The sequence below is a fragment of the Ursus arctos genome, unplaced genomic scaffold (assembly GCF_023065955.2).
Source record: "Ursus arctos isolate Adak ecotype North America unplaced genomic scaffold, UrsArc2.0 scaffold_14, whole genome shotgun sequence".
Taxonomy (NCBI): Eukaryota; Metazoa; Chordata; class Mammalia; order Carnivora; family Ursidae; genus Ursus; species Ursus arctos.
This window is the reverse complement of record NW_026622808.1, coordinates 34,710,963-34,725,899: the sequence shown is the minus strand read 5'-3', so window position 1 is coordinate 34,725,899 and position 14,937 is coordinate 34,710,963. Positions and strand designations below refer to the sequence as shown.

The 14,937-nt window shown below is 39.3% G+C and overlaps 1 protein-coding gene across 1 annotated transcript; it reads right to left on the bottom strand.

Annotated features, from left to right (window-relative positions):
* Positions 1-1,598: 1,598 nt before the first annotated feature.
* On the bottom strand, positions 1,599-3,055 carry IQCF2 (IQ motif containing F2). The gene is made up of 3 exons (XM_026500363.2): positions 3,038-3,055; positions 2,783-2,863; positions 1,599-1,982 (listed from the first exon to the last, which is right to left on the bottom strand). The coding sequence occupies exons 1-3, from the start codon at positions 3,053-3,055 to the stop codon at positions 1,599-1,601; spliced, it is 483 nt and encodes a 160-aa protein (XP_026356148.1).
* Between the last annotated feature and the right edge of the window lie 11,882 nt (positions 3,056-14,937).

Here is a 14,937-nt window from a genome sequence, read left to right as displayed (position 1 = left end):
AAGTTCAAGGGGAGAAAAAATAGAATTGGACATTTGGAAAGGAGGTGATATGGATATTCAACTCAGAAAATGGAAATGCAGGCATATCAGAGAAATGTATTGGGAAATTTGTCCAGTAGAGATTTGTCCAGCAGACAAATTTGTCCAGTAGAGATCTGCAGTCACGAATATAAACTGAGACCATGCCTCGGGATTGTTTGTTTTGCTCCAGCCATGCTTGCTTTTCTGCAGGCACAAAGCAGGTAGATGGTTGAGTTGCCCCACATGTGTTTGCACAGACAGAGAGGGCTAAGAGAAGTCAAGTTGTGCAGGGCAGAGATTATAATGATTAACCATAGAATTTGAACTGGGTAAAGATGGATGCAAGGACATGACAGGGATGATGGCTGTAAAAACTAAAAAGGTAGGGTCAATAGATTAGAAGACCTTCTTATCTGAAGAAACATTCTATTGGGGGTATTTAAAAGGTGAACTGGAAGGAAAGAATAAAGTAATCAGAAAATGGAACACTAGAAAAAGCAATTTGGGCAAGAGAACAATTATTCTACTGGTGAGGTCTACAGCCACACTGTCCAATGGAATAACCATTATCCACGTGTGCCTATTTAGACTTACACTAAACTAAACTAAACTAAACTAAACTAAATTATTCAATTCTTTAAAGTTGTACCAGGCACATTTCAATTGCTTCACAACCACATGTGGCTAGTGACTACCACATTGGATTGCACAGATACAGCACATTTCTATCATCACAGAAAGTTCTATTGAATTGCATTGCTTTAGTATGACTACAGGAGCGAGTGGCTGAGGATGGGAGCAAAAATAGTTTATTAGAGGCAAGGAGATTGATAGGACCATCTGGCCAATGATAAATCACCAAAAATGGAGATAAGAGTAGGGATGGGATAATATCAGAGGGAGCCCTGTTTATATCGAAGCCCTTAGGGAGAAGGGTCCGGGTAAGGATATTGTGGAGACAGAGCTGTAGTACCATGAACTCCTGTTTCCCATTAGTTCCCAGGGTCATCACATGCTCATCAGCATGCCCAGCTGTACCTATCACTAAGACCAGCCTCTTGTCCTTCACCTGGAGCTGCACTGGGCTGCTTCCAGTAGAGTCAGGCAAATGTTGGCATTTTCTCTAGGGGCTTATCAAAGATACCTTGTCTGGGGTATCCCCACCAACCCCCAACCCCAGGCTGACAGAGAACAGTCTCAGCATCTCTTCTCACTTGCAGAGGTGCTCAGAGTCCTCAGAAAGAGGCAGCCCACCTATTTTCAGATCCCCAGGTGAGAAGAAAGGAATGGGGCTGGGAATGGGAACTGAGACTTCTGGCTCTGTCATATATCAGGATAGACTAAGACCTCAGTTTCTGTTTTGACAATTGAGTAAATAGCATATTGTCATTGTCAGTCCAGAATGGGGTCCACGGTCACAAGGGGAAAACCTCACTGAAGTTCTTTCCCAGGAAGAAGAGGAGGTAGCATGGCCTAAGACCCAACATTTCCATTAGCTAGGGGAGAACATCAGACATAGCAGACCAGGTTAGATCTTTACTGGGGACAGGAGACACAGTGCCCCTTCTTGCCGGCCCTTAGGGGTTGATGATCTCAATGTGGAACTGTAGGTGAGTGGCTGTGACTACACAGTGGCCCCGGAGGAGAGCACAGGTATAGCAGTTGTGGCATTCCCAGTGGCATTGGATGACACGGATGGCGTTGAGCACCTGACAGTATCGCCAGTGGATACGCCACATACGGACCAAAGACTGGATCTTGACCACTGCCCTCACTGTATTTGCATAGGTAACCAGGGCTTCCCTTCGCTTCTTCTGCAGCAGGTTCTCCAAGGTCTGCCTCCACCAGCGCTGAATGATCCAAGCCCTGAGGGCTGCGTGCAGCAATGTCCGGCGTACCAGGGTGCCACGCCACCAGGCCTGAATCTCTGTGGCTGCATTTGTTTTTTTTTTTAAACTTTTCTAGGTGAAGATAAGAGAAACCACTCAGGGAACTTCCTGCCATCGACTTCCAAGATCTTCCTGGAAGCGGCCCAGATTCTCTTAACCATTATCACTTCTTTGGAGAATTCAAGGGAGTTAGGACACTGCCTAGGAGCAAGAAGACCTGGGTGGTGAGCCCTCCTCTGTCACTATGGGCAGATAACCCTGCTCTCAGAGTCACAGCATCCTCCTGACTATCCCAAAGGTGTACGGATAAAGGGAAAACCATTAGTAGTTAGAAGGGTGCATTAGGGATGTGAGGGACTTTGTTAGTCATGCTCTACCTCTTCAGTGCTTATTGGGTTTGGGAGGTTTGGCCTCATAATGCCTTTGCCTGGTATTCTCTGCTAATGCTAGTCCCAAACCATCGTTAGTTCATTTCTCTCTGCCATAACAATGTACTTCAATACTGTTGTGGGTTTTCAGCACCCTCATCCCATTTTCTACCCCAGCCCAAATTTTGAACAGCACCCTCACCCCATTTTCTACTCCAGCCTATATTTTGAACATTGTACTCTCTAATTCAGAGTCCTCACATTCTTACCTCCCAGCCCCATATGTTTCTTGATGGCTTTCATTCTCCATTCACTTTTCATGCCACAGTCTAACTGAGACCCAGAGAGCCCACATAGAGAAGGGAGTGGAGGAAAAATGAGCCAATATTGAGGTGACACCTGATTATTTTAGACTCTGGCTCCATAAAAAGCACAATTCCTCACCCTCATTAAACAGACATGAATGTTCTGGATATCTCTTAACTACATGGAGATTTTACCCACCTTGCTCTGCTTCTTCCTCTTCTTCAATTCAGTTATTTCATCAACATCTTCAATTACAATTAGAACTAAATTGCCCTGAGTCTGTCATCAGAATTAAATGGGAAAATGGATGAGTTAAGACTGCTGTTTTCTCTTTATGGCTCTGTACTCAGATACCCCCTGCTTCAGCATCCCTTCTTTTCCCAAGACCTGTAAAGTCCCAGGTGATTTCCACCCACTCCTAGCTTGCCTAATAACTCTGGCCACATCTCTTACACAAAATCGGATCCCCATGGCTTGTCTCTAGATGGTTCATTAGCCTTGATTTCTCTACTTCCCAAAGTCTGGCATGAGTAAAATGCGGGGGACAGCTGTGAGTTCACAACTGTATTATGACATAAGGATTAGGATATCTACCACAAAGTTGAGTCTTCCTCAGAAACAAGCTCCATGGGAATTTTTACTGCCTGTTTACTTCCCTCTTGTCAGAGACGTACCAGAGCTCAGAGTGGAAAGATAGGGCACTTGAGATTCCAGGGCTCTCCTCCAGTGAGGCCCATCCACATCTCTCCTCATTATCAGTCACTCAGGAGAGTAGGAGGGACCATGACAGTGTATCTCCGTACAGCTCTCTACTGTCTTCTCAGACTTAGCATTTCCTGTCTTCCCCTGACTCAGGTTTCAGTACCTGAATACACCATAGGAAACTAGAAAGAGAGAGAACAGATGAATCTAGAAAGCAGTAAAATAAAGATAAAAATTTAAATTAAATAGAAAACAAATATGGGTGGTGGAAAGTAAATTTAAAAGGTGGTATTTTTGAAAAGACCAGTATTAAAGATAAATGCTCCACGAACCTGGGTGATGAAGAAAGAGAACAAAAATGAAATAAGGAGGGCAAGACAATCACAATGAGATATAAATAAATAAATATAAGAATATCATGATAACAAATTTGAAAACTAAGGGGAAATGATTTCCTAACAAAATGTAAATTACCAAAATTAATTGAAGAAATATGTAAAACTTGATAAATTGAGAAGGCTAGTAAAGATCCACCATAAATAAGGCACCAAGACCAGGTAGATTCACATCCAAGCTCTAAAAAACTTTACAAATTCTGATATTTCCAATGTGACAAATATTCAAGCCTATTAGACAGCGATTTCCATCAAGCATTTCACAGTGTCAGTGTTAGTTCCCTGAAAAGTACTGCTAGGATTTATATTGTTAAGTACATTGATTTGGGGGAGAAAGGCTACCTTCTGATACTGATTTCCTTCTAAGACCATGGACTATTCCTCTCTATGTTTAAGAATTCTTTTATGTCTAAAAAAAAAAAAGAATTCTTTTATGTCTTTCTATAAGGTTTTCAAATTTTTCTCTATAAAGGTCTTTTTCTTAAGATTTTGTTTTTGAGTAATCTCTACACCCAACGTGGAGTTCGAACTCACAACCTCAAAATTGAGAGTCCCACGCTTCACTGACTGAGCCAGCCAGGCACCCCTGTAAAGGTTGTTTTGTTTTGTTTTGTTTTTGAGATATAATTTACGTTCTATAAAACTCACTATTTAAAACTGTACAATCCAGTAGTTTTTAATATATTCACAAAGTTGTGCAACTATCACTATTATCTGATTTGAGAACATTTTCATAAGCTCCAAAATAAGCCTCATACCCATTAGCAATCTCCGTTCTTCCCTAACCCAGTCTCTGAAAACCACTGATCTACTTTATGTCCTTACAGATTTGCCTATTTTGGATATTTCATGATTTGAATCACACAGTAAATGGCTTTCTGTGTCTGGCTTCTTTTGCTTAAGTCATGTTGTAGCATGTCAGTATTTCATTCCTTTCTATGGCCATATAATATTCCATTGCATGTACATACTATATTTTTTAATCCATTCATCAGTTAATGGACACTTGAGTTTTTTCTACTTTTTGACTATTTTGAATAATATAGTTATAAATATTGATGTACAAGCTTTTGTATGGGCATATGTTTTCAATTCTCTTGGGTATATACTTAAGAGTGGAATTGTTAGGTCATATGGTAAGTTATTTTTTCCCTAAAAACAAAACAAAACATATGCCTCTTGCAGCCATCAATCTGTTCTCTGTTTCTATGAGCTTATATTTTGTTGTTTTTGGTTTGTTTTTTTTTTTTAGATTCCATATAAGAGAAATCATATGGTATTTGCCTTTCTTTGTCTGACTTATTTCACTTAGTATGATGCCCTTGAGGTTCATCCAGGGTGTTGCAAATAGCACGATTTCATTATTTTTTATGGCTGAGTAACATTCCATTGTACATACCACAGTTTCTTTATCTATTCATCCACTGATGGACGCTTAGGTTTTTCCAGATCTTGGCTATTGCTGCAATGAATATGGGGGTGCACATATCTTTTCAAATTAGTGTTTTTGTTTTCTTCAGATAAATACCCAGAAGTGGAATTGCTAGATTGTATGACAGTTCTATTTTTAATGTTTTGAGGAAACTCCATACTGTTTTCCATAGTGGCTGCACCAATTTACATGCCACCAATAGTACACAAGGTTTCCCTTTTCTTCACATCCTCACCAACTTACTTCCTGTCTTTTTTTAAAATCAGCCATTCTAACAGGTGTGAGGTTATATCTCATTGTGTTTTTTTAAAGATTTTATTTATTTATTCCAGAGAGAGAGAGAGAGAGTGAGCAAGCCAGCTGGGGGACAGAGAGGGACAAGCAGACTCCGCATTGAGGACCCTGAGATCATGACTGAGCCGAAACCAAGAGTACGACACTTAACCAGCTGAGCCACCCAAGTGCCCCTCTTATTGTGGTTATGATTTGCATTTCCCTGATGACTAATGATATTGAACATCTTTTCATGTACCTATTTGCCATCTGTATTTGTTCTTTGGAAAAATAACTTAGATCTTCTGCCCATTTTTAAGTTGGATTGTTCGATTTTTTTTTTTTTTGCTATTGAGTTGTATGTGTTCTTTATATATTTTGGATATTAACCCGTTATCAGATATATGATTTGCAGTTATTTTCTCCCATTCAGTAGATTGCCTTTTCATTTTATTGATGGTTTCCTTTGCTGTGTGAAAGACTTTCAGTTTTATGTGATCTCACTTGTTTATTTTTGCTTTTGTTGCTTTTGCTTTTGGTGTCAGATTTAAAAAATCATCACTAAGACCTATGTCAAGGAGCATACCACCTGTATTTTCTTCTAGGAGCTTTATGATTTCGGGTTTTACATTCAAGTCTTTAATCCACTTTGAGTTAATTTTTGTACATGATATATAGATGATGGGCCAGTATCATTCTTTTTCAAGTGGCTATCTAATTTTCCCAACATCATTTATTGAAGAGACTGTCCTTTCCACATTGTATATCCTTGACTCCTCTGTTGTAAATTAATTGAACACATGTATATGAGTTTATTTCTGAGATTTTTATTCTGGTACTTTGACCTGTGGGTCTCTTTTTATGCCAGTACCATACTGTTTTAATTACCATAGATTTGTAATATAGTTTGAAATCAGGGAGTGTGATGTTTCTGGTTTTGTTCTTCTTTCTCATGACTACTTTGGCTTTTCAGGGTCTTCTGTGATTCTACACAAATTTTATGATGGTTATTTTCTACTTCTGTGAAAAATACCATTGGAGTTTTGACAAGGATTCCATTGAAATCTGTATATTGCTTTGGGTAGTATGGACATTTTAACAATGTTAATTCTTCTAATCCACGAGCATGAAATATATTTCCATTTATTTGTCTTCTTCAATTTCTTTCATTAATGTTATGTAGTTTTCAATTTATAGGTCTTTCACCTCTTTGGTTACATTTATTCCTAGGTATTTTATTCTTTTTGATGTAATTGTAAATTGGATTGTTTTCTTAATTTCCCTGGTAGTTCATTATAAGCATAAAGAAATGCAACAGATTTTTGTGTATTTATTTTGTATTCTGTAACTTTACTCTTTTTGTTTATTTTAACAGTTTTTTGATGGAATCCTTAGGGTTTCCTAATATAATATCATGCTATCTGCAAATAATGGTAGTTTTACTTTTTCCTTTCCACTTTGGATGCCCTTTATTTCTTTTTCTTGCCTAATTTCTCAGGCTAGGACTTCCAATATTATGATGAATAAAAGTGGCAAGATTGGACATCTTTCTCTTGTTCCTGACCTTAGAGGAAAGCTTTTAGCTTTTCACTTATTACGTATGATGCTAGCTGTGTGCTTGGCAAATATAGCCTTTATTATGTTGAGGTACATTCTCTCTATAACCCCTTTGTTGGGAGTTTTTATCACAAATGAACATTTAATTTTGTCAATTTTTTTCTGCATCTGTTGAGATGATATGATTTTTATCCTTCATTTTATTAATGTGGTATATCACATCAGCTGATTTGTGGATATTCAATCATCCTTGTATCCCTGGAATAAATCCTACTTGATCATGGTGAATGATTCTTTTAATGTATTGTTGAATTCAGCTTGTTAATATTTTGTTGACAACATCTGCATTTATGTTTATCAGGATACTGGCCTGTAATTTTCTTTTCTTATGGCATCCTTGTCTGGCTTTGGTATCAGGGTAATGCTGGCTTTGTAAAATGAGTTTGAAAGAGGTCCTTCCTCTTCTACTTTTTGGAAGAGTTTGAGAGGGATTGGAATTAGTCCTTCTTTGAATGTTTGGTAGAATTCACCAGGGAAGCTGTCTGGTCCTGAACTTCTGTTTGTTGAGAGGTGGGTTTTTTTTTTTTTTAAAGATTTATTTATTTATTTGAGAGATAGAGAGTGGGCAAGCAGGGTGAAAGGCAGAGGGAGAGAGAAAGGGGAAGGAGACTCCCCGCTGAACGTGGAGCTGGACACGGAGCTTGATCTCCCAACCGGGAGCTCATGACCTGAGCTAAAACCAAGAGTTGGTTGTTCAACTGACAGAGCCACTCTGGCATCCAAATAGGTTTTTGATTACTAATTAAATCTCTGCTAATAATCAGTCTGTTCAGATTTTCTGTTTCATCATGATCAGTCTTGGAAAGTTATATGTTTCCAGGAATTTATCAATTTTTTCTAGGTTGTATAACTGTTCAAAGTAGTTTCTTATGATCCTTTGTGTTTCTGTGCTATCAGTTGTGACATCTCTTTCATTTCTGATTTTGAGTCCTTCTTGCTTTTTTCTTCAGTGAGTCTAGGTAAGGCTTATCAATTTTGTTTATCTTTTCGAAGAACCATGTTTCATTGATATTTTTATTGTCTTCTTAGTCTCTATTTCATTATTTCTGCTCTGATCTTTATTTCCTTCCTTCTACTAATTTTGGCCTCTTTTGTTCTTCTTTTTCTAGTTCCTTGGGGTACAAAGTTAAGCTCTTTATTTCATTCATTTCTTGTTTCTTGAAGTAGGCATTTACCACTATGAACTTCCTTCTTAGAACTACCGTTGCTGTATCTCATAAATTTTGGTATGTTATATTTCATTTTTGTCCCAAGGCATTTTTAAATTTCTCTTTTGATTTCTTCTTTGGCCCATTGGTTATACAGTAGCATGTGGTTTAATATCCACATATTTGTGAAATTTCCAGTTTTCTTCATGTAATTAATTTCTATTAGAGTGAGAAAAGATGCTTGATATGATTTCAATCCTCTTAAATTTATTAAGACTTGTTTGTAGCCTAACATATGATCCAGCCTGGAAAATATTCCATGTGCACTTGAAAAGAACATGTATTCTGTTGCTTTTGGATGGATGTTCTGTGTATTTGTTAATTCCATCTGGTCTAACATGTCAGTTAAGGCCAATGTTTTCTCATTGATTTTCTGGCTGAATTATCTATCTATTGATGTAAGTGGGAGTGTTAAAAAGTCTCTTACTAGTATTTTAATGCTGTCTATTTTTCCTTTAGGTCTGTTAATATTTGCTTTATTTATTTAGGTGCCCCTATGTTTGGTGCAAAATATTTATAAATGTTATATTTTCTTGCTGGTTTGACCTTTTATCATTATGTAACACCCTTGTCTCTTGTTACAGTTTTTATCTTAAAGTCTATTTTGTCTGATATGAGTATTGCTACTCCAGCTTTCTTTTGGTTTCCATTTGCACAGAATATCTTTTTCCATCCCTTCACTTCCAGTCTTTGTGTGTCTTTACATCTAAGTATATAGCTGGGTCTCCTTTTTTTTTTTTTTTTTTTTTTTTTTTTTTACCATTCAGCCATTCTGTGTTTTTTAATTGGAGAATTTAGTCCACTTACCTTTAAAGTAATTATTGAAAGGTATGTGCACATTGCTATTCTGTTAATTGTTTTATGGCTATTTTTGTAACTCCTCTCTGTTCTTTTCTTGCTCTCTTCCTTTGTGGTTTGAGGACTTTCTTTAGTGGTATGCTTATATTACTTTTTTTTTTTATTAATAATGATTTTTTATTATATTATGTTAGTCACCATACAGTACATCCCCGGTTTTCGATGTAAGGCTCGATGATTCATTAGTTGTGTATAACACCCAGTGCACCATGCAATATGTGCCCTCCTTACTACCCATCACCGGTCTATCCCATTCCCCCACCCCCCTCCCCTCTGTAGCCCTCAGTTTGTTTCTCATAGTCCATAGTCTCTCATGTTTCATTCCCCCTTCTGATTACCCCCCCTTTCTTTATCCCTTTCTTCCCCTACTGATCATTCTAGTTCTTATGTTCCATAGATGAGAGAAATCATATGATAGTTGTCTTTCTCTGCTTGACTTATTTCACTAAGCATTATCTCCTCCAGTGCCGTCCATGTTGTAGCAAATGTTGAGAACTCATTCTTTCTGATTGCTGAGTAATATTCCATTGTATATATGGACCACAACTTCTTAATCCAGTCATCTGTTGCAGGGCATCTCGGCTCCTTCCACGATTTAGCTATTGTGGACATTGCTGCTATGAACATTGGGGGACATATGGCCCTTCTCTTCACTACGTCTGTATCTTTGGGGTAAACACCCAGTAGTGCAATGGCTGGATCATAGGGTAGCTCAATTTTTAACTTTTTAAGGGACCTCCACACGGTTTTCCAGAGTGGCTGTACCAACTTGCATTCCCACCAACAATGTAGGAGGGATCCCCTTTCTCCACATCCTCTCCAACAATTGTTGTTTCTTGCCTTGTCTATTTTTGCCATTCTAACTGGCGTAAGGTGGTATCTCAGTGTGGTTTTGATTTGAATTTCCTTGATGGCTAATGATTTTGAACATTTTTTCATGTGTCTGTTAGCCATTTGTATGTCTTCATTGGAAAAGTGTCTGTTCATATCTTCTGCCCATTTTTTGATTTGTTTATTTGTTTCTCGTGTATTGAGTTTGAGAAGTTCTTTGTAGATCTTGGATACCAGTCCTTTATCTGTAGTGTCATTTGCAAATATATTCTCCCATTCCGTGGGCTGCCTCTTAGTTTTTCTGACTGTTTCCTTGGATGTGCAGAAACTTTTAATCTTGATGAAGTCCCATAAATTCATTTTATCTTTTGTTTCTCTTGCCTTTGGGGATGTGTCATGAAAAAGGTTGCTTTGGCTGATGTCGTAGAGGTTGCTGCCTATGTTCTCCTCTAGAATTTTGATGGATTCCTGTCTCACATCGAGGTCTTTCATCCATTTGGAGTTTATTTTTGTGTATGGTGTGAGATAGTGGTCAAGTTTCATTCTCTTGCATATAGCTGTCCAATTTTCCCAGCACCATTTATTGAAGAGACTGTCTTTTTCCCACCGGATGTTTTTTCCTGCTTTATCAAATATTAGTTGCCCAAAGAGCTGAGGGTCCATTTCTGGGCTCTCTATTCTGTTCCATTGGTCTATGTGTCTGTTTTTGTGCCAGTACCATGCTGTCTTTGTGATCACAGCTTTGTAGTACAGCTCGAAATCCGGCATTGTGATGCCCCCAGCTTTGTTTTTCCTTTTCAACAGTTCCTTGGAGATTCGGGGTCTTTTCTGGTTCCATACAAATTTAAGGACTATTTGTTCCAGTTCTTTGAAAAACGTTCTCGGTATTTTGATCGGGATAGCATTGAAAGTGTAGATTGCTCTGGGTAGCATGGACATTTTAACTATGTTAATTCTTCCGATCCATGAGCATGGAATATCTTTCCATCTTTTTATGTCTTCCTCAATGTCTTTTAAGAGTGATTTATAGTTTCTAGAATAAAGGTCCTTTACGTCTCTGGTTAAGTTAATTCCAAGGTAACGTATGGTTTTTGGTGCTATTGTAAATGGGATGGATTCCCTGATTTCTCTTTCTTCGTTCTCGTTATTCGTGTACAGAAATGCAACTGATTTCTGAGCATTGATTTTGTATCCCGCCACGTTACTGAATTGCTCTATAACTTCTAATAGTTTGGGAGTGGCTTCTTTTGGGTTTTCCATATAGAGTATCATGTCGTCTGCGAAGAGAGACATTTTGACTTCTTCTTTGCCGATTTGAATACCTTTGATCCCTTTTTGTTGTCTGATTGCTGTTGCAAGGACTTCTAGTACTATGTTGAATAATAGTGGCGAGAGTGGGCATCCTTGTCGTGTTCCTGATCTTAAGGGAAAGGCTTCCAGCTTTTCCCCATTGAGAATAATATTTGCAGTAGGCTTTTCATAGATGGCTTTTATGAGATTGAGAAATGTACCTTCTATTCCTACACTCTGAAGGGTTTTAATCAGGAAAGGATGCTGTATTTTGTCAAATGCTTTTTCGGCATCGATTGAGAGGATCATATGGTTCTTGAGTCTTTTCTTGTTGATATGATGTATCACGCTGATTGATTTGCGAATATTGAACCACGCTTGCATCCCAGGTATGAATCCCACTTGATCGTGGTGGATAATCCTTTTAATGAACTGTTGGATTCTATTAGCAAGTATCTTGTTGAGGATTTTGGCGTCCATATTCATTAGGGAAATCGGTCTGTAATTCTCCTTTTTGAGGGGGTCTTTGCCTGGTTTGGGGATCAAGGTAATATTGGCCTCATAGAATGAGTTTGGTAGCTTTCCTTCTGTTTCTATTTTTTGAAATAGCTTTAGGAGAATAGGTATTATTTCTTCTTTGAATGTTTGGTAGAATTCCCCAGGAAAACCGTCCGGGCCTGGAGTTTTGTTATTTGGAAGGTTGTTTATCACTGACTCAATTTCTTCATAATTAATTGGCCTGTTTAAGAAATCAATTTCTTCCTTTTTCAATCTTGGTAGTTTATAGGTTTCCAGGAAGGATTCCATCTCTTCCAGATTGCTTAGTTTATTGGCATATAGCTGTTGATAAAAATTTCTAATAATCCTTCCAATTTCAATGGTGTTCGTCGTGACCTCTCCTTTTTCATTCATAATTTTAATAATCTGGGTCCTTTCTCTTTTCTTTTGGATAAGTCTTGCCAGTGGTCTGTCAGTTTTATTGATTCTCTCCAAGAACCAGCTTCTAGTCCTGTTGATCTGCTCTACTGTACTTCTGGTTTCTGCTTGATTGATTTCAGCTTTAATTTTGGTCAACTGCTTCCTTGTGCGTGGATTAGGCCTGTCCCTCTGTTGCTGTTCCAGCTTCTTGAGGTGAGAATATAAAAACTGCATTTTAGATATTTCTATTCTTTTGAGTGAGGCTTGGATGGCTATGTATTTCCCCCTTAGGACTGCCTTTGCAGTATCCCATAGGTTTTGGACTGTTGTATTTTCATTCTCATTGGTCTCCATAAATTGTTTAATTTGATTTTTGATTTCCTGGTTTATCGAGTCATTCCTGAGCAGGATGGTTCTTAGTCTCCAAGTGTTTGAGTTTCTTCCAAATTTTTCCTTGTGGTTGAGTTCCAATTTCAGAGCGTTGTGGTCTGAGAATATGCAGGGGATAATTTCAATCTTTTGGTATCGGCTGAGACCTGTTTTGTGTCCCAGAACATGGTCTATTCTTGAAAATGTTCCATGGGCATTAGAATAGAATGAGTATTCTTTGGTTCTGGGGTGTAGTGTTCTATATATATCTAAGAGGTCCAACTCGTCGAGTATGGCATTCAAAGCCTTTGATTCTTTGCTTAGTTTTTGCCAGGGTGTTCTGTCTATTTCTGATAGTGGAGTGTTGAGGTCCCCTACTATTAATGTATTTTTATCTATATGTCTCTTTATTCTGGTTAAGAGTTGGCTTGTGTATCTTGCTGCTCCCCTGTTGGGGGCATATATATTTATAATTGTCATATCCACTTGTTGAATACTTCCTTTAAGAATAATATAGTGCCCTTCTGCATCTCTAACTATAGTCTGTAGTTTAAAATCCAATTTATCTGATATGAGAATTGCTACCCCAGCTTTCTTTTGAGGTCCATTTGCGTGAAAGATGGTACTCCATCCCCTTACTCTCAGTCTGAATGCATCTTTGGGTTCGAAATGAGTCTCTTGTAGACAGCAAATGGATGGGTCATTTCTTTTTATCCAATCTGCAACCCTGTGGCGTTTGAAACCAGAATTTAAACCATTAATGTTCAGGCTGAGTACTGAGAGATATGCTTTTAATTCTGCCATGTTGTCAGTAAAGTCTTTGTTTGTATTGGCTGTGACTTTCTGTTCTGTATCACTCTTGGGGCCTTTTTACTTTTATAGAACCCCCCGTAATACCTCCTGTAGGGCTGGTTTCGTGGTTACGAAATTGGCTAGTGACTGTCGATTCTGAAATGTCTTTATTTCTCCATCAATTCTGAATGACAGCCTTGCTGGATAAAGGATCCTTGGCTGCATGTTTTTCTCTGAAAGAGCTTTAAAAATGCTCCCCCAACCCTTTCTCTCATTCCAGGTCTGTGTAGACAGGTCTGATGTAATTCTGATGCCTTTGCCTTGGTACGTGAGAAATTTCTTTGCCCTGGCCGCTTTCAATACTGTTTCCTTGGATCTCATATTTGCGAATTGCACTATGACGTGACGTGGTGTAGGTCTGTCATGGTTGAGCTTGGGAGGGGTCCTCTCTGCCTCTTGGACACGAATTTTTGTTTCCCTTGCTAGATTAGGGAAGTTTTCAGCTACAATTTGTTCAAATATCTCTTCTAGACCTCTGTTTTTCTCCACCCCCTCGGGGATGCCGATGATTCTAACATTGGATCGTTTCGTTGAGTCAGTAATCTCCCGTAGCCAACATTCGTGGGCGTGGATTTTTTTAAGACCATCTTCTATTTTTATTTTTTTCTCTATTAACCCATCCTCCAATTCACTAACCCTTTCCTCCGCTTCCGTGACCCTGGCCGTCAGAGCCTCTAGTTTTGCCTGCATTTGGCTCATAGAATTTTTAATTTCTGTCAAATTCGCTCTCATTTCCGCCCTTAGGGATTGTATATTCTCAGTAATATTTTCCTGAATACTTTTTTCAAGTCTACTCATTATCTTAACCATTGTTACTCTGAATTCCATTTCTGATAATTTGGTTACATCCATATCCGTTACTTCTGTGGCAGAGGCCCCTGACTCACTGTCTTTTCTTTGCTGGGGGGGGCTTCTCCTTCTTGTCATTCTGATGAAGAGAGGTTGCGGGGTTTCCAGAGCCCAAAATTATTGACTGGGTCCCAGGCCGTGCCCCTTGTTTTATAGGGATCTTAGAGATGTGGGCTTCTTCTTTAAAGATTTTATTTATTTACTTATCTGAGAGAGGGAGACAGACAGTCAGCAAGGACGAAACAGAAGCAGGGGAGTGAGAGAGGAAGAAGCAGGCTCCCAGCGGAGGAGCCCGATGAGGGACTCCTTTCCGGAACGCTGGGATCACGCCCTAAGCCGAAGACAGGCGCTCAATGACGGCGCCACCCAGGCGCCTGGGTTGTGGGCTTCTTGATTTTTCAGCCTGCCTTCTGTGTTCTGGGGGAGGGGCCTGCCGCGCCGATACTCAGGCAACCCTGTTTGGTTAGAGTCTCCGTGTCCCCTGCGAGGGAGGATGGGGATGGGCACTCCCTGAGCCGGTATTTCCAGGCTTTTGTTCTCTGGCGGCTTTCCCTGGCGGCCGGCTATGCCTCTTCTGAGGGTCAGAGCAGCAGAGGCTGCATTGTCACAGAACAGAGGGATTGCGGCCCGTTCTCCACTGATGTTCTGGCCACTTTAACTCTGTTACTGTTGGTGCTGCTCAACCCTGCGGCGTCCCGGGATGTGCGCCCCACACCCGGCGTCCCAGCCCTCACTTCCAGGGCCGGCGCGTCTCTGTCC

Bases quoted from the DNA above. Each gene is read 5' to 3' on its own strand.
- IQCF2 (XM_026500363.2), bottom strand. The intron at 1,983-2,782 runs GTGGGTAAAATC...ATCTTCACCTAG, and splicing joins AGAGGAAGAAGCAGAGCAAG to AAAAGTTTAAAAAAAAAAAC.